General features: G+C 38.7%; 1 protein-coding gene across 1 annotated transcript in view; it reads right to left on the bottom strand.

Moving 5' to 3' along the window:
* Positions 1 to 553: 553 nt before the first annotated feature.
* The window catches only part of itgb2 (integrin, beta 2), a 38,608-nt gene continuing 18,870 nt past the window's right edge, over positions 554 to 20,291 (bottom strand). The window contains exons 8-16 of the mRNA XM_042494314.2: positions 19,038 to 19,133; positions 18,857 to 18,946; positions 18,578 to 18,715; positions 7,752 to 7,942; positions 6,979 to 7,211; positions 4,130 to 4,349; positions 3,780 to 3,991; positions 3,145 to 3,311; positions 554 to 1,030 (exon numbers count right to left, since the gene is read on the bottom strand). Coding sequence (XP_042350248.1) covers positions 965 to 1,030; positions 3,145 to 3,311; positions 3,780 to 3,991; positions 4,130 to 4,349; positions 6,979 to 7,211; positions 7,752 to 7,942; positions 18,578 to 18,715; positions 18,857 to 18,946; positions 19,038 to 19,133 — 1,413 coding nt within the window. The 3' untranslated portion in view covers positions 554 to 964. The remainder of the gene's footprint in view (positions 1,031 to 3,144; positions 3,312 to 3,779; positions 3,992 to 4,129; positions 4,350 to 6,978; positions 7,212 to 7,751; positions 7,943 to 18,577; positions 18,716 to 18,856; positions 18,947 to 19,037; positions 19,134 to 20,291) is intronic.

Genomic DNA, 20,291 nt, shown 5'->3' with positions numbered 1-20,291 from the left:
TGAGGGTTTTATAGGAAGAGCAATACTTCAACGGCATTATGATTAATTTACTGATGTGCGTTTCACATTTGGATTCCTGTCATGTTGGGGTTTTGGTGAATGGCTACAGCAAGTAGTTCAGTGAAAGAGTTGAATAGGAAGGGAGATAGTGGGTATCCAGTGTGCAGTGTGAAGCATGGTGATGCTAATCTGTTGGTAATTACAGTGGCTGTGCAGGTGCAGTGTACAGCCTTTTTTACCAAGTTCATAAATGTTAACCCAAAGCCAAATTTTTTAAATGTGGAAATGAGACATGAACAGTTGACTCTGTCGAAAGGTTTTTCTGCATCTAATGTGGCTTTTTTTGTTTGTGCTTGTTGTGATGAAAAACCCAATCAATTGAAAAGTCTACATGTGTTATTGGATGAGTTTCTACCTAATATACCTATAAAACTGGTCTGGAGCGTGAATATTGGCTCAATAGTTGTCTGTTATGCCATGGAAATTAACTACTACAGATTTAAATCGTACTTAGCCTATACAATATTTTAAATAACAACACATTATGAAAATGTTTGATTTTCTGATCTTTCTTAATTTATTTTTACCTCCAATTCAAACATACATCTCAGATAATCATTTTAGGTATTATCAACACAGAAACAACTGAACTATAAAATGAGAGATGTTCTAATATGATGCATCCAGTGTATGTATGTTTCAAATCTAAATGCCCATCCTCTGCCCTACTCTCCTAATTTCTACATTATGAGCAACAAACACTACAATATATCACAACTGCAGTTGTGAATACAGTACATGACAGAAATTGATTAATAAGAAAGGAAGCAAGTCAACCAGCAAAAAATGTGTAAATATCAACATTCGCACAAAAGCAGAACAAATTATTCTCTCCTGACATACAGCCATAACTCTTGACAGAGCTGTGTTTGCTGTGTGAATGCTGTGCTGCAGTGCTTCGAGCTCATTCTCCAGTAAATGTTGGATTGGTCACAGTGGTGGTGGCATTCTGGAACAGTGGGTTATCAGCCTGGTAAAAGAGAAATCACACTGATTAGTTTGTTTTTTTTTCCTATGATGTTTTTAAATATTGTCTTGAATTCACTGAAGTTTAAGATTTCATACCATATGCAACACACAGGCTCACTGTGCCTGTGCAACACTTTCGAATGGTGTCACTCAACAAAAATGTAAGAGCAGTGCAACATTTTCAATTGTGCTTTGCATTTTTTTGCATTTGCTTTGTGCCCATTTCAGTTGTCTCCAGACAAGTCCTGTGTTTTTTTCATGTTATGACTCTGTTTCTCTCCCATTTAGGGTAGCATAATCTGCAGAGTACTGATTAAATTACACAAATACCTCACTCTGTGTGCTTCAATGTGCTTTAACTTATTAAGCATATATTAATTGATTGAGCTGCTCCCTGTCTGTCTGTGAGCAGCAGATTTCCCTCACTCACAATGGTGGGATGGTAAATAAAATCATAGCCAAAATACAAATAACAAAGTTCCCAAGGTGCACGGTACAAACCATTACTGTGTCCAGTGGCACAAGCCGATCCCTGGAGTGGTATCCACTGTTTTCCACCAGCACACTGAGTGTGCTTAAGTAATGCTTTACTGTAAATGTATATTTCTTTTTGTCTTTGTTGAAAAATTTAGCAAAACTTAGCGCTACAAATATAATAATGTATACATATAAGTTGAGTCCATAATGTTGGGATCTTTGCCATGCTTTTGTAATGACAGTTAACTGAGTTTATAGTCTATCGGCATTTCCTTGCCAATGTACCCTGAAACTAATATTATAGCCAGCTTTAGCTGACATGGCTATTGTTAGCCTAGCCAGAGAGCCAGTCTAAATAATTTATAACAGAAATATAGAGCCAACTGATATTAATTGTATCATTTTTGGATATGTTTAATATTAATGGTAGAGTGGAATCACACATTATACATCATACGTTATAGAAAACTCCAATTAGCAGCACATTAACCAGGCATGAGTATGGCATATAATTTACTATTCACCATGAATACTTTGAGTAGCTGGTTTCGACCACGTTATGTGGCATAAGCCTCTTTGTTGCTGCAACCATAACTTAGATATGATAGACGTCAGTATATTTTCTCACTGTAATCTATCTATCTGAAATGACAATGTTTATTTTTGATTATAACTAAAATACGTTTACTGTATATAGCAACGTTGGCTGGGGGCTGCAAATAATGTTACTGCAGTGTGGATAATTATAATTTCAATAATTAATCATTTCAATTATAATTTCAATAATTTCAATCATTCACAACAGTAAACGGCCACCAAATCCCAGACCTTTTGGCCTGTTTCATACAATCTTATCTGTAGCCTCCAGCCATGGTTGTAATTTACAATAAACTTGATGTAGTATTGTATTAGGTGTAATCAATCAATGCAAACTGTAATTTCAGATAGATTATTGTGATAAAATATCCAAGCGTCTATCATATCTAAAGCCTCCTGCAGACTGTGAGATTTATGCAATCTTATAAGTTTAGTGCAGCCACACGGTGCGATATGGATCTTAATAGATGGGTACGACATCAAGCTTCATCTACGCTGCTGTAGATAAAGCTTCATGTCTCCACAACTAGAGAAAAATGTAAACAAACAAACTGAGCCTTTGCAATAGCGGAATTTACATGTGTGAGGAAAAATCTAGCGAAGAGGAGGAGGAGGGGAATGTGGACGTGGTCATGGCTGGGGAAAAGAGGCCAACTGTGCACACCAGCTTTGCAAGGAGTGCTCGAAGTAATTATTGGCATCTATTAGCATTTAGCATTTAGCAGCGTCACGCTGGTAGTGCATCATTTCATGCTGCATTTCTGTCGGCAGACTGTGACAAAGGTCGTCCTTGAAGCTCTCAAACTGTGCAATGTAGGACCACTGCTTTAGGGCCCAACCACACAACCAGAGATATGGCCATGTTTCTGTCACAACTGTTATCTTTCGTCTGAGACAGCCCAAAATTGCAGTGTTTACCAGGCTTAAGTTATGCCAGCCCCTTACATATTTATGTTTTTTATTTCTTATATAGGCAGATTTGGTCTCCATACCCTTGACTGTTGGGATAGTAAAAACAGACACTCAAAAAAATCGTCTTACATTTGCCCATTTGGATTTTTTCTTTTCATTTTCAAATTTCCGGAACTCTTTTAGGTCCTTCATGTAGATAAGTAGCTTGATGAGCATCAGCAGCAGGATGCCAATGAAAGCCACAGACACAATGGAGCCGACGATGATGGCTGTGACGCTGGGTGGTTCTGGACAGTCTGAAAGAAGAGAAAAACATTACAGAAGGTTTTACTCATATCCAAAATGCTAAACTATACAGAATGATTAAATGGAGTAGTGCATGTCTGCTGACATTCCCTTCAGGATGAATTGTAGCAGCTTTGGTGATCCTCAATTTCTCACCTTTTTCATTTCAATTTGTCCAACACATCAGTTTATGAATCTGCAAAACTTGTTGTCAGCCTCAGCTGATGTTTGCAAATGTTAGCATGTGTAAGCATGATAATCACCTTCTGCAGCATTTTAGCACTATTATATCATTGTGAGCCTTAACATGTTAGTGTTAGCATTTAGCTGAAAATGCAGCTGTTCATATACAGCCTGACAAAGAGAGTCCTATTCCTGTTTTAAGTTTATTGTAAAGCAGAATCACTGAAAACTAAAACAAAGAAAATGTGAGAGTTGAACAGCTCAAAAGACTTTTCTGTATTCCATCAGCAGCTTACCTCTCTGATTCAGAATTTCAGCCCTGTAGTTATCCTCTCCAAACAACTGTTCCAGATTAAATTTGATCCAGCAGCCGTCTGCGTCCCTCTGATGGCACCTCTTGCTTTGTATGGCAAACTGATCTACCATCTCATGAGAAATATTTCTGCAAGCTGCACTGCAGTTTTTTGTAAAGGGACCAGACTCAAAACCAAGGCATTCAATGCAGTTCCTGAAATGAGATAATTAACGCCAGTTAATCCTTAGGTCAGTAGTGGAGCTACTTTGTTCATTTATGACCAAATGTTTGAGTGTCAAGTTTTTAATAATACTTGAAAGTAAAAGCTGAACAGAAGTCTGGGCTCCTTACAGTTTGGTCTGGCAAGGGTCAGGGCAGCCGAGGCATGTCTTGCATCGTGTATGCTGGTAACCCTCTATACACTCACAGCGGTTGCACTTGCAGATTCCTCTACCGTAGCACACTGTGTTGTTTGGGGTCTGACAGCCATCTGTAGACACCTTACACTGACAGGCTGAGCCTTCATAGCCTGCATTGCATTCACATCTGCCACAGTTGCACTTACCCTTTCCTAAAAGTTGAGGAGTAGAGAGAAGAGTAAGAGCAGGCCAGCCATTAGATATTATTGACGGATTATTAAAATTGAAATTATTGAAACGTTTTTCAAATCCTGCCCCTTATCACACCAACTAGACCTTTGCATGGGCCCCCTGGGGCTTAAGAGTGGTCACTTGTACCCTTTGACCCCCCAGCCTGGTTAGAGTGCTGATATACTTGCTTTTAACTACACATTTGTGTGTTCATGCCACCCTGTTCATGCCACCCTGTATATCCTGTCTGAGGGGTGGCAGTGACCAACCTCAGGAATTAATGCTTAGTGTAAAGGTGCACCTAAGCACAAGAATAGTTTGGTCAGAGTCTGAAAAAACACAACAATGGTGGAAAGCTAGTCTTTCAACCACTCAAGGGTTTCATTCATGAAGCATGAGCAGAACAAATTTACTTTCCTCCAAACTAAAACCTTGACATTACAGAAATCATCATTATATACTGCAATGGCTGTGTTTTTTTTCCTTTTTTTTCCAAAAAAACCAAAAAAAACAGTGACCTCATGTAAACAAACTGGTAGTTAAAGGGTTAAAATCCTGAAAGTAATTGAATGTTTTGGTATTTTTGATCAGGACTGAAGTTGATTTAAAGATTTAATCCAAAAATTGGGGAAAAAAGATATTATTCTGAAATATTTTTACCGCAGTTTTTGGAAAATGCCATTTTTGTCTATAATGGATTTAACAAGTTTTTAATAATTTATAAATCTGACTCTGCACAAAAAACTATAAATGCATAAAAATAAATTGTTGTTGCTAATCTTTGACATATCCAAGACCAGGATTTTAAAAAAAAATCCCCTCTTCCCCTCATTTATCATATTGTAAATAACTCATTTTTTGTGTGTACTTTTCATGAAAAGCAGTGACATCATGTATTTAAACTGGCATTTAAAGGGTTAAAATACCAACAGTGTTTAATCATTTGATAGTTTTGATTTTGACTGAAGATGATAAAGAGATTCAAGCCAAAATATTTGGGAAAAACATTTTTTTTATATAGTATTTTTATGAAAGATTTTGGAAGTGGACATTTTTGTCCTTAATGGCCTTAAAGGGTAGTAGTTAATCACATTGTATTTTAGACCCACTACAAAAATTAAAATTGGAATTTCAGAATTTATCAAGAAAAAACCTTCTTACAAAAAATCATATCATATGCACCAACACAGCCAAAATGATTGCAAAAACAACCATGAAATATGATCCATTTGGACAAAAATGTCCATAATGATTCCAGAAGGTTAATTGGCTCTCATTTTCCTTTTTGGAGGGTGATGCTCTGTTTTGACTTAAAGGTAAATAAAATCATATTAATTAATATAATTGTTTCTGATAGTCATTTTAACATTTTTGAAACTGAAAAGTCCCACACCCTTCTCTATTCCCTTCTCTTATTTTTTGTAATTTACCATCCACAAAAACAAGGCACCTCCCTATACCTTGTAGCAAAATAAGAGTGATAGCAAACATGAATGTAACAAAGCAGATTCCAAAATGTAAATAATATTCTATCCAAATGTTTGTTTAAGAAGGAAATGCATTTAACTTGTATGGTAGGGCCACAGAATACAGACAGTGGAAATGTGAAATGTGAGCAGAATTTATTTATGTGTAAAGTGTTAGCAGAAGGACATTTACTGTATGTGTATTCTGGCATTCGTCAATATTTTGGTAACTCCAATCTGTTAGTAGGTACTAATAAAATCTACACTAACCTCTGGCCATTTGTAGAGCTTGTGTAAATAAGGAATGCAGACAAATATTGCTTGTCATTATAAGAAATTACAATTACAAGTTTAATTTGTATTGTGCTTTGTTATGTTAACAATACACGCAGATGCCTTTGAAACATAAATTTAAATGACAAAAGAGTAGAAATATAAGCCATTGAGATCAATTAGTTGGCAATCAGCAGATTCAGTGATTAGTGGTTGCTGTCAGAATGTAAAATGATTCATGACATTATCACATCATCTAAGCACAGAGCCCGAGCCCAACCAAGCTCTGCTTCTCTCCCTAGAGAGGAGGAGAGGGAGCTATTCTGCAGGAGATGATCAATTAATTTAGGCCATGATACCTATAATATATGTGATGTGGTGATTTTAAATATGTCCTAAATAATAAGCAATATATGGATTTACTGTTATACCACTGGGCTACAAACAGAAAAAAAATAAAAATCTTTCTCACTCCACCCAAAATACTTCACTCTCAGTGTTGGGAAAGTTTTTCTCTATGTCTCTGTTTGCAGCATGGTCGCAGGTCAAAAGGATGCACCCAATGATAGTAATTTTCATCTCCATGTATGGCTGTTCATAAGTGGATGTATGCAAATTGATATGTGGCTGGAGTGCACTGTCAGTTTACAACTCATAGGCTTACATGAACCACACACCTATGCCTATGATCAAAAAAAAAAATTCCTCAGTGTTCAAGGGTCTGGTAAGTATCAAGATAATTTATGTGCAGATCTGCTCACAAATTTACTCATATTTTGTGAATGAGACAAAAAAAAATCTGTTGAACCACAACTGAAAAAGTTAATTTTTTGGCTATAACACTTTAATTTAAAAAGGACAGGAACTGTACCTCCACATAGTTTATTCTGGAACCTCTCACAGTGTTCATCGTCACACTCGCAGAATTCACCATGGTAACTGCTGCCGCTCTCTGTGGTGTGGCACTTGCACCTGCCACACTCACAGTCTCCTCGACCCTCACACTCAGTGCCGTTCTGCCTCTGACAGGATGCACGCAGGGTACGCTCGTCTTTATTACCAATGGAGCACTCGCAGAACTGACCAATGGAGCCTTCACTGCAGCTGAATAAAGACATGTTAGAAAGGATAATAAAAACTGACATTAGCAAAAAAATAAAAAATAAAAAAACAGCTAAGTAAAGGTGCACCTAAGCACAGGAATAGTTTGGTCAGAGTCTGAAAAAACACAACAATGGTGGAAAGCTAGTCTTCCAACCACTCAAAGGGTCCCATTCATGATGCATGAGCACAACAAATTTGTGTGTTAAGTGTTCACAGAAGAAGATGTACATGTTTAGATTCTCTTCCTGAGAGAATCAAAACTCGTGACAGGTTTTCTTTGGACTGTCCTGCATCAGAAGACAGTTTGCACCAAGCAACAACATCAATCTATGCTTCTCTGCTCCTAACAGAGGATAGTCATTATTTGCACAAGAGTCAAGAAACATGAACATAAGTCAACATAGATGGTTGAATAATAACCTATGCAAAGAGAGAAGAAAGAGGAATTTTTTAATTTTTGAAAATACATTTTTTTTAAATGAAATTACAGTTTATGCCAACTCACTGACACAATTGTTGTGTGAGAGAGCTAAAGCTTACCTGCAAATACCACAGTGTACTCTTCCCTTGCCCTTGCAGTGTGGATGGCTTCTGTTCTGTGGGTCTTCACACTGACACTCACAATTTGTAGATAAGGTCACTGTCAATGTGTCTTTAATGCCCAAAGGTCTGATACTGAAAGATGTTTCCTCCATACATGAGTATGCGGTCACTGTGACATCAAAAGAAATCTAGGAAGGGCAGTTTGGGTTGATGAGTCAGAGATGTAATACATTCATTCCATTCTAAAACTAAAGGTCAAATGAGATATTCATACTGTTGATCCCCTCAGTGCATTGGATCTCCCCTTACCAGCTCTGCCTCAATCTGCTGTTCTACAATCAGCTGTCTCCTCTTTTCCACAATATCTTTTCTGAGGTGCCTGAACAATGTATGTGTTCCCCCAAAAGTTGCAGCACACAACAGAGCCTTGTTGCATATTCTGACAAATTACATCTCTGTTTGCAGATGATGTTGTTCTGCAAGCTTTGTCAGGCCCCAACATGCACTGGCATTCAAGGCTTGGATAAGAGTCAATGCCTCCAAGTTTAAAGCCAAGGTACTCAGCCAGAAAAGTGGATTGTTCCACAATGTCCACCTTGGTTCTGAATAACAACCTTAAGTAAAGGAGTTGATGTATCTTGAGTTCTTGTTCTTGAGTACGGGTCAGATAGAAGGCAAGACTGATAGATAGATTAGTACTGGAAAAGGAAATAAGGCATCTGATCTAAAAGTCTTGATTTACTGGTTGATCTATGTTAGAGACCTCACCCATGATCATGAGTTTTGGTCAATGACCTAAAGAATGCAGTCACAAATTCAAGTGGCTAAGATAAGTTTCCTTCAAAGCATTGCATTCTTAGAAATAAGGGGCAGAGGTAACACATCTAGGGATCTTGGTGAAGCTGATCTCTGCATGTCCAATTGGGAGACGGCTGTAGAAAAGACCCTGAACATGTTATAGGGATTATGTATTCCATCTGACCTGGGCATAGGCGACAGCAGGGTGGGGCTTGGTTGGGCTATCCCTACCATTGAACAACCAAAAAAAGTACCATATCAATTATTTAGTTATATAAGCCCAACTTTAAATGCATGCTATGTTAATCTCATATCTCTCATACTGCATTAGTTCTTGGTCTCAGGCCTCACAAAAAACCTTAAAACTGATTATGTCTTTATATAATCAAACAATAAAAATCATAGACAAAAAAACTGTAAGATGTCACTATTGTCATGTACTAGAGAAACATAATATGTTTAGTTTTGAAAGTTTTATTAGCTACTGTAATCTGAAATTGATGTTTAAATGGTTGCATGGTCCGGCTCCTTCTCTATTCAATGACTTTGCCATAAGAAATCAGGATTCTAGTGGAGTTAGCACACAGGCCTCAGTAAACCGAAACTGTCACATTCCAATGTGCAAAACCTCATTTGGACAATCAGCCTTTTCTGTTACTGGAGCAAAACTTTGGAAAAGTCTACCCACTGAGCTAAAAATGCAAAATAATTTTACTGCTTTTAAAAAAAAAAAGGTGTAAAATCATTGCTGAAGGAGAAAAAACTTTGTTCCCACACTTAAAACAGGTACAGGATCATGTATGTTTAGTCTCCTCACACAGCCTTTTTAGGGCCCGAGCACCGAACGGTGCGAGGACCCACTTGAAACTGAAGGAATTATTAGGGCCGGAGCACCAAATGGTGGGAAGACCCTATTGTAATTGGTCCGTTTATTATAAAGGCCCGAGCACTGACTCGCTGGACGCTGACTGATGCGGCCGTGTCTGAGAAAGGGCAACACTACATGCAGCAGTGAATTAGTGCTAAGGCTGGAGATGAGCTAAGTCACTTTAGCAGTTGTGTGTGTGTGTGTGTGTGTGTGTGTGGGTGTGGGTGTGTTGCGTGTGTGTGCATTGTGATCTGCCACTTACAACGATGCTGTGGGCTAACTCACAGCAACAAACATGGAAAAAAATGACAGTATATTTCTCCTATTTCCTGATAATCTATGTAAGTCCCTAAATGTGTCTTTTGTTGCTGCTTAAATATAACACCACTAAGAGGGTCTGGAAAATTGCTAATACAATAAAGTCAGCTGGTTGATTGTCCTCTCCTCCTGTACGCTGGAACCTTAAATCATCTTGTTCATTTGCAGAAAGAAGAGGCCATTGTTTTTAATATAACAGTATGTATTTCAATGTTGCTTACCGTATAAACATTCTGACTGACTGCACTACCATCCACTGTTCTGCAACACTGTTCCTTGAATGCTTAGAGTAGTTTAACAATGGAGTAAGAGTGAACTCTGACTCTGTCTCTCTATGACTCTCTCTCTCTCTTTCTCTGTCTATATCTTTGTGAGTATGTGTGTGTGAGGTAGAGTCAAAGCTGCGGCTGAAAGAGCTGCTGAAGAAAAAGGGAAGCAACCAGCCTGTGTGATTGCTGGAAAAACAATGTAATACAACTATTTCTAAAAGACCCCAGCATCATTTCCTGCATTATATGTTCTGTGAACAGAGTTTTCCTATCGGCACATATGGGAAAAAATATGAGCCAAAGCCTGATTTGCTCCATTTTGTCTGTATAAGGCTTATATCAGGTGATAATAAAGGTATATTAAAAAATCAGTCGGGCTCTAGCAGAAATTGCTAAAATTTACCAAAAAATGTAAACAAAATTAAAATTGGTGGACTTTCTGTAGGGTTTAGCACATGGCTCCAAGCGGCTTTTTTGGAGGTCTTGGGCTTTTACGCATGTTTCCCAAGTTTCGTAGCTCTAGGTTAAATGGCCTGCGGGGGCTTCTTCGTTAAAATTTTCTAGTTGGCGCTCCAGAGCCATATAGACACATCAACGCTAAAATAAGAATATCAAATATCACATTTTCGGACTTTTGATGTGTATACCATGTTTCGTGAGCTTTTACGCATCCTTAGCCCCTCAAACACAACTTCCTGTCTAATGGCAAAAACGGCAACAGCGTGTGATGAAATCAAAAATTGGTCACAATATAAAATCACCAACTTTAGGGAATACTATGGTCTGGATGTGAAGTTGATTAGAAGAAATCTGTAAGACTAGTTCGTTTTAGAACAGAGGCTAAAATTACAAAAAATATGAAAATTTAAATTAAAAGAGGCTTTTTTGTAGGTCTTAGGCTTATACACATTTCCCAAGTTTCATAGCTCTATGTTAAACAGTTCGGGGGGCTGCTTCATTGAAATATCCAAGGGGGCGCTCAAGAGCCATTTTGGCACATGAATGAAAAAAAATCATATCCGATATCACAATTTAGGACTTTTGATGTCTGTTTTCAATTTGGTGAGTTTTCGTGCATGCCTTGTCCCTCAAAAAGTGTTTCCTATTTTATGGCGAATAGTGCATTACCATGGCAACAACATTTGATGAAGTCAAAAGTTTTTTGTCTCTTCATCATGAAGCTGTTTGCCGTATTCAGGCAGGATTTGAAGTCACTCTGGTTAACTTCCTACAGGGGAAACATCAAAGTGGAAAAAAAGTAACTTCTGGTGGCCATTAGGAGGGCCATGACTATGATTAAAAATTGCACTGCAGGTGTCTTCAGGCCTGGACTGTCATCAAATCTGTGAAATTTTGTTAAGATCCGACCATCTGGGGTCAAGTTATGACAGTTTTTGATGTCATGTTGCAACATCGTAATTCGCCATGGTGCTGCAGGAACGCCATTCGACGAAAACGGACAATATTCATTTTACAAAATCACCAACATCTTTATGATTTTTTGACATAATTTAGAGAGCAATCAAGTCAACCTGCTAGGTGCTGGACCTCTTAGTGTAAAACTTTGTCTTTTCTGTGCCAATAGGTGGCACTCTCACTATTGATTGAAACTTACATACGATGTGTTCAGGGCGGGACTGTCATCAAGCATATTAAGTTTGATGCAAATTGGATCATGTACAACTGAGTTAAAAACTGCTTCCTGTTATGTGGCAAATCGTGTAACTTCTGGACCTGATAACTTCCACATCGTTAATCAAAAACAAAAACTGGTTGCAATTAATTGCCCACACCTTACAAGGCAAGGAATTACAAGTTTTGAAGTCAGTCCATTGAAATCTGTAGGACTAGTTGCTCAAATTCCAACACCATGAAATCGCAAAAAATGACATTTTAACTTAAAATTGGTGACTTCCTGTTGGGTTTAGAGTATGGCTCCAAGAGGTTTTTTGTCCGTCCTGACATGTTCTATTTACCTCTAAATTTTCATCACTCTACATGAAATGGTTTGCTGGGGCTGGCATTAAGGGAGCGCTACTGACACGACACCTATAAAAGACAAACATTTTCACCAGTCACCATAAACATGCCAAGTTTCATGAGATTTTGAGTATAATAAAGCCCTCAAAAAAGCGATTCATTTGACAAAATAATAATAATAATAATAATAATAATAAACAAAGCAATTACAATAAGGTCCTTGCACTGTTCAGGCCCTAATTAAAGCTGCAAGCAGTGATGAATGGGCCCTTGCAGCTCCGCGCACATTGGGGCTACTTGCTGGACACTGATTGATGCGGCCATATCTCTCTGGGAAGGGCAACACTACAGCAGTGAATTAGTGTTTCTTTCCTGTAGTACCGAGGCTTCAGCAGGTGTGGTTGCATGTGTGTTGTGATCTGCCACTTACAGAGCTGTTGCAGGCTTACTCACAGCAAAAAGCATGGTCAAAAATGACAGTATTTTTCTCCTTTTTCCCTGATGATCACAATAAGCTCCTAAATGTGTTTATTGCTGTTGCTTAAATATAATGCAGCTGAGAGATTCTTAGAAATTGCAAAGTACTATAAAGTCAGCATGTTCGAAGTCCTCTTCTCCTGTACCCTGGAACCTTAGGTCATCTTGTTCATTTGCAGAAAGATGAGGCCATTGTTTTTTTTAACATAACAGTATATACTTCAGTGTTGCTTACATTAAAAAACCTCTGATTGATTGCACCACTGTCTACTGTTCTGCAACGCTCTCTGTCACAATGTCCTTGTGTGCTGAGAGTAGTTTAACAATGAAGTAAGAGAACACTTTGACACTCTCTCTCTCTCTCTCTCTTTTGCAAATTTTTGCAATTTCTGCTAGAGCCCGGCTGATTTGTCAATATACCAATATTTGGCGTGACTCTCAGCACTGTAAATCACATGCACTACAGACCAGCAGAATAGAGCACATACAGCCAAGGCACAATTACACAGGCAGGCCGGCTTCCTTTTTCACAGCTGTCACAACTGCAGCTGTGCCTCTGTCTCTCACACACACAGACAAAGAGAGAGTGTCAGAGAGTCACAAACACCTCTTCTAAAGACATTTCACAAGTATCCAGCTCCACCACTACATGGAAGAAGCACAAATTTACTGCTGCGTGCAGTGTTGCCCTTTCTTAGAGAGATGCGGTCGCATCAGTTGGCATTAATTATTATTATTATTATTATAACAACAATAATAATAAGAATAATAATAATAAGAATAATAATAATTATTATTATTATTATTATTATTATTATTATTATTATTATTATTATTATTATTATTATTTTTGTGGGCTTTAACATATTCAAAACAATTTGTCTGCAATTTTCTGATGTTTTTCTGTTCCAATGATGAATGAATTCCAAAATTTAGAAATCCTATCTTCAAGTGGGGGCAAGTTTGGTTTGCGACACATTTGTGATTTCGTTTAATGGTGTGGAAGTTATGCAGTCAAGAAGATGTCTCGACACCAAACAGGAAGTAGTTTTTATCTCACTTGTACATGATCCAATCTGCATCAAACTTCACAGGTTTGATGAGAGTCTTGCCCTGAACACATCTATATGACAGTTTTAAGCAACAGTAAGATTGCCACCTATTGGTGTAGGAAAGACAAAGTTTTACACTAAGAGGTCCAGCTCCTAGCAGGTTGACTTGATTGATCTCAAAATTGTGTCAAAAATCATGAAGATGTTGGTCTTGCTTAAAAATAAAAATTGTGCGTCTTCGTTGAATGCCGTCATCGTGACGCCATGGGGAATTTCGATGTTGCGACATGACATCAAAAACTGTCATAACTTGACTCCAGATGGTCAGATCGTAATCAAATTTCACACATTTGATGAGAGTCCAAGCCTGAAGACACCCGCAGTGCAATTTTGAGTCACAGTCATAGCTCCACATAGTGGCATCAGGAAGTTACTTTTTTTTACACTTTGATGTTTCCCAGAGAGCAGGATAACCCCAGCGACCTCATATTTAGCAGCCCCTGCAGACTGTTAAACCTAGAGCTACAAAACTTTGTAAATATCTGTACAGGCCCAAGAACTAAAAAAAACACCTCTTGGAGCCATGCCCTAAACCCAACAGGAAGTCCGCCATTTTAGTTTTAATTTTCATATTTTTTGTAATTTTAGCCTCTGTTTCAAAACAAACTAGTCCTACAGATTGATTGACTTCATCTCCGGAAACTAGTATTAAAGTTGGTGATGTTATATTGCGACGAGTTTTTGATTTCATCAAACACTGTTGCCGTTCTGCCGCGTTCTTTGCCATAAAACAGGAAGTTGTGTTTGAGGGGCTAAAGATGCTTAAAAACTCACAAAATGTGATATACACATCAATAGTCCTATGATGTGTTATTTGATATGATTTTTTTTTTTTGCTGTGATGTGCCAAAATATGCTCATTAGCGCCACCTACTAATTTTCAACTAAGCAGCCCTCGCGAACCATTGAACCTAGAGTTACGAAACTTAAGAAATTTGTGTAAAAACCCAAGACATACAAAAAAACTCTTGGAGCCATGCCCTAAACCCAACAGAAAGTCCACCATTTTTAATTGTATTTAAATTTTGGGCAATTTTCTGCCATTTCTGCTAGAGCCCAACTGACATTTCAATATACCTATATTATCAGCTGATATGAGCCTTTTACAGACATAATGGAGCAAATCAGCCTCTGCACATATTTTTTCCCAAATGCACTAAAAGGAAAACATATGTTCAAAGACCATATAATGCAGAAAATGATGCTGGGTGGTTTTGAAATGGTTGCATTCTCTAGTTGTCCAGCAGATGGAGCTCTTACTCCATTATTTACACTACTCTCAACATTGTAAAAGCATCATATTAGACCACATAGTGTTCTATCACAGTCACACAGGCTAGATCCCTTTTCAAATGTATCACAGCTGTGGCTTTAGCTGACCCTCACACACACAAACACACACACACAGAGTCAGAGAGAGACACAAGCACTACTTCTAGAATACTTCAAAAGGATCCAGACTCCACCATTACATGGAGGAAACACTAATTAACCTAGAGATTAGCCATGCCCTAAATCCAAGATAAAGTCCACCATTTCTAAGTTTAAGTACATTTTTGGCCAAATGTTTCGCAATTTTTGCTACAGCCTGAGGGTTATTATTAGGGCCCGAGCACGGAACGGTGCGAGGACCCTCTTGAAATACTTGGAATCGTTATTATTATTACTATTATTTTTCTTCTTCTTCTTATTATTATTATTATTATTATTATTATTATTATTATTATTCCTTGAAATGAATTTGCTTTTAGAGGGCTTTAATATGCACGAAAACTCGTGAAATTTTGCAGCCTTGTCAAAACTAATATTTCATAGGTCTTAGGCTTTCTCTCAGAAGGCCTGGGATATCAAAAGTTATTAGATTTGTGAGTTTTCATCACACTGTGTGGGAGTTAATGGGCCAGTAGTTTATAACTCTAAAGGACATGGTCCAATCTTCACCAAACTTCACATGTTGGATGACAGTCCCACCCTGAACACATTTACATGATAAGCATTACCATTTCTTATAGCGCCTCCTACTGGCCACAGGAAATTACATAAAAATCATATGTTCTTCTTTGATGTATATCTCCTAGAGATTTCACTAAATTGACTTCAAATGTGGTTCCTAAGACCTGTCGCACAACAACTGATTTAAAAAACAGTTGTCACACTATGTGGGCTTGGCTTGGTTTCCAACTTTGATGTTTCGCCATGAAACAGGAATTTGTCACAACTCAGCCAAACATCATCCGGTTGGCCCAAAACTTCTCATGCTTCATAAGAGTCTCGGCCTGAACAAAGCTGCATGGCTCAATTGAGTAATCATTACAGCGCCACCTACTGGAGACAGGGAGTTATATGTTTTATATCTTGATGTGCACCTCCTTACAGGTTGACCATATTCAGCTCAAACTTGGTAAGAAAATTGATGAGACCATGACAAAGCCTGCTTGTGATTTCAGAGCTTTTTCATGAATATCGTTGACATGGCAACATGGTCTTTGCCGTCAAACAGGACATTGTTGAAACTTCAGTTTACATCAAACGATTGGCCCTAACTGAAGGATTGAAACTCTCTGCCAGCTTGTTCTGAATTTCACTGAAATTAAAGATCCTGGGACATCTAAAGTTATTCAGTTTCTGAGTTTTTCATCACACCATGTGGGCGTGGCTAGGTTTTTAACTACGATGATTGGCCATAAAACAGGAAGTTGTTGTAGCCAGACATTGTCCAATCTGCCCCGAATTTCTCATGCTTTATGAGAGTCCTGACCTGAACACATCTGCATTGCTCATTTTACTTATCAGCATACCACCACCTACTGGAAACAGGAAGTTACATGTTTTATATTTTTAGGTGCATCCCCTTACAGGTACATAATGAGAGCGCCACCTATTGGCACAGGAAAGGCAAAGTTTTACACTAAGACGTCCAGCAGGTTGACTCGATAGATCTCAAAATGGTTTCAAAAAAACCTTAAGACATTGATGATGCTTGAAAATGATTATTGTGAGTTTTCGTTGAAAGGTGTTACCCTAGTGGGGTGGACAATTTTGATTTTTCGACATGACATCAAAAACTGTTGTACCTTCGCCTCAGATGGTCAGCTCTTTACAAAATTTCACAGATTTTATAAGAGTCCTCGCCTGAAGATATCTGCAGTGCAATTTTGAATCACAGTCATAGCGCCACCTATTGGTAGCAGGAAGTTACTTTTTTTACTTTTTCATTTTTCCTCTGTAGCAGGTTAACTCAATTGACCTCATATTCAATTAGAATACTTTAAAGACCTTCATGATGCACAGAAATTAAACTTTAGAGTTTTCATCAAACGCTGTTGCCAAAGTTAAGCATAATTCGCCATAAAACTGGAAGCACTTTTTGAGGGGCAAGGCATGCACAAAACTTACCAAACGTGGCACATGCATCAGAAGTCTTGAAAGTGATATTTGATATGCTTTTCTTTGCTTTGATGTGTCTAGATATCTCTGGAGCACCACCTAGAAAATTCCAACTAAGTAGCCCCTGCTGGCCCTTTAACCTAGAGCTGCAAAACATGTGTAAAAGCCCACTACCTACAAAAACGCCTCTTAGAGTCATGCCCTAAACCTAAAAGGAAGTCCACCAATTTTAATTTTATTTAAATTTTTAGCCAAATTTTTGTAATTTCAGCTAGAGCCCGAGTGATTTTTCAGTATACCTATATTATCACCTGATATAAGTCTTTTACAGACAAAATGGAGCAAATCACTCTCAGCTCATATTTGTAAACTCTGTTCACAGGCCATATAGTGCAGGAAATGCTGCTGGGGTGGTTTCAAAATAGTAGCAGATAGAGCTCTAACTTCATTGTTTACCCTACCCTCTCAGCACTGTAAAAGCAGCAGATTACAGCAAATGCAACCCTCCCACAATCACACAGGCTGACTGCTTCCCTGTTTCACACCTCTGGCAGCTGCAGCTTTGACTTGAGAGAGAGAGAGAGAGAGAGAGAGAGAGAGAGAGAGAGAGAGAGAAAGAGAGAGTCACAAACACCTTCTCAAGAAACTTCACAGGTATCCAGCTCCACAAAGCCCTGCCACAAACGCACAGGCTGGCTTCTTCTTTGCACTGCAGTGTTGCCCTTTCCCAGACAGACACAGCCGTATCATTCAGCGTCCAGCAAGTAGCCCCGATGTGCGCAGAGGTGCGAGGGCCCATTCATCACTGCTTGCAGCTTTAATTATATCTGTATTTTATCTACCACTTATAGTTATACTGTATTTGTATTGACCTATATTTCTTTTATTTTTATTTTCTTCTTCTTCTTTCTCTGTATTTTAATTTCTAATTTCTAGAAGCCTCCCATGGACATGTGTTGCAAATTAGCATTTTGCTATAAACACTCAATGCAGGACAGAAAATGTGCCAGGCATGTTGAATAATTTTCATCCACACCTGAGGAGGAACAGGACAGGGAGGAGCTCACTTCCACCTGCCAGAGCGAGTGAGTTTAAATATATTTATATTTCTTTACAAATCTATCTCTCTCTCTCTCTGTGTTGCGTGTGAAAAAGGAGTCTGTGCAATAATCTTATAGTAATCATTTCAACTCATGTATTATTTCTGGCTGTTGAGCGGGCGGTATACTTTTAATGCATTCATATTGAAATTTTGACATTGATTTTAGCCCCACCAGTGTATGGATTGGCCCCACCTTTATATAGCCAAAAAAATTCTCTGCCGTCGCCACTGGACCTGGGGGTGACTTGAGATTGTCCAGGAAGAACTGCATGCCCTTTCCTCCAGTTCCTCTAGGACAATCTCAAGGGAGAAGAATGTCTGTGCTAATTTATTTAGTCGGGTGCACCCAGGATTTGGAGGGATGGAGGACTTTAATGACAATAACAATGTGGAAAAGGGATGCACCCAATACAATGTTGACACCTAAAATTGAAGTAACAAGAATTATGTGCACTTATTATATGAACAACCATGAAAACTTATAGGAAAAAAAGCTAAAAAAAATAACTGACCTCTTGTCCCACTCGTACATTGTCACAAACCCCTTCGCTGTCTCCTGCTGGTTGTGCATGATCGCATCTAGGTGTGTAGACTACTCTTACATTGTCAGGGAGATTGTCATGGGTCACAGTTACTTTGGAGGACAACCTCTGTCATGGATCACACATTTGAGAGTGTTGTGAGAAAAAGACAAAAATAGTTCAATATCAGGATAACAAATGCATTAGTAATACAGGACAGTTACCCGTGCACACAAGGGGGTAGCAAAATTTGTCTAAGGTACAACTTACATTGTAGGCACTTTCAATCAATCCAACAACATTTGTAGAATCTCCTGACAGAATTCCCACCTCTGACTTTGGAATCATGTCGGAGAGTTTCTGAAATAAATCACAAGGCCAAATAAGAAATTCATTAGCGTACGAATATTATGTGTGCTCTATAAATAAATAAAAGGTACATTTATTTTACCTGGTACACAGCCGACACATTTTGTGTCACGGCAAATATCGGCTGAATATTGTTTTTCTCCAGTTGCATAGCTAGCTGTCCAACAGATGGATAGTCCTGCAAACAGCAATCAGATAAATCAGTGAAATGTTGAAAAACTAATGTTCAGGATACATCTCTTGACTAACCAACTGAGGTGCTAGTCCCTAAATGAAGCTCACTGTCTTTACTATTGCTCTAACTGTTCTGACACAAACTCCATCCAGTATCAGACTCAATTGGAAATACTCTCCTACAATCATGAGCACACATTTGGCCACTGAAATAGCATAAATGTAGGCAGCCAATCTGGACATGCAGGCCAGAAGGTGTGCAAAACCCCACAAGATATAAGGCAGCACATACTGCTGTCTGCTATCCTTTTTCTCTTTAATGATGGCAGTTGGCCCACTGATAAACTTTCTCCATGAATGAGCCTGTCAGGAGAGGCTTAGTGACCTGGAAGCGCGGCTCCGCACCGTAAAAAAAACCCATTCTAATAGTGGTAGTTAGCATGTGGACCAACTTAGCAACTCCTGTGCAGCCGGGAGGTTGGGTGACAGTCCAAGTGAAGCATAGTAACAAGTCAAAGCCCATGGTTCACCACCCAACTCCCCTTCATGTTTCAGATATTCTCCCCACTCAGCGACAAACACGCTGAGGACACAACTTTGGTCATTGGCAACTCTGTTTTGCAAAACGTGAAGTAAGTGACACCAGCGGCCATAGTAAAATGCATCCCTGGGGCCAGAGTGGGTGACGCTGAGTCAAATTTAAAGCTGCTGACTAAGGCTAAGCGTAGATTTGGTAAGACTGTTATTCACGTTGGAAGTAATGACACCCGGTTACATCAATCTGAGGTCACCAAAATTAACATAGAGTCGGTGTGTTCCTTTCAAAAACAATGTTGGACATAGTAATTTTCTCTGGACCCCTCCCCAATATAACCAGTGATGACATGTTAAGCGACATCACTCAACCCCTGGCTGTTGAGGTGGTGTCCAGCAAATGATGTGGGCGTCATAGATAATTAGCATACTTTTGGGGGAAAACCTGGTCTTATCACGAGGGAATCTCTGGGAATCTGGCCAAGTTCATTAGAAGCTCAAAGCCATGACGATCCAGAGATAGGACTAGGGGGCAGAGTCGCAGTCTTACACGATTGTCTGAGCTTCCTCTAGTACAGTCACACACCCATAGTGAAATAAAAACGGTGTCTGTCCTCTGACCACTTCA

The sequence above is a fragment of the Plectropomus leopardus genome, chromosome 10 (assembly GCF_026936395.1).
Source record: "Plectropomus leopardus strain MGB_pleo_1.0 chromosome 10, ASM2693639v1, whole genome shotgun sequence".
NCBI classification, from domain to species: Eukaryota; Metazoa; Chordata; class Actinopteri; order Perciformes; family Serranidae; genus Plectropomus; species Plectropomus leopardus.
This window is presented reverse-complemented; position numbering and strand designations above follow the sequence as displayed.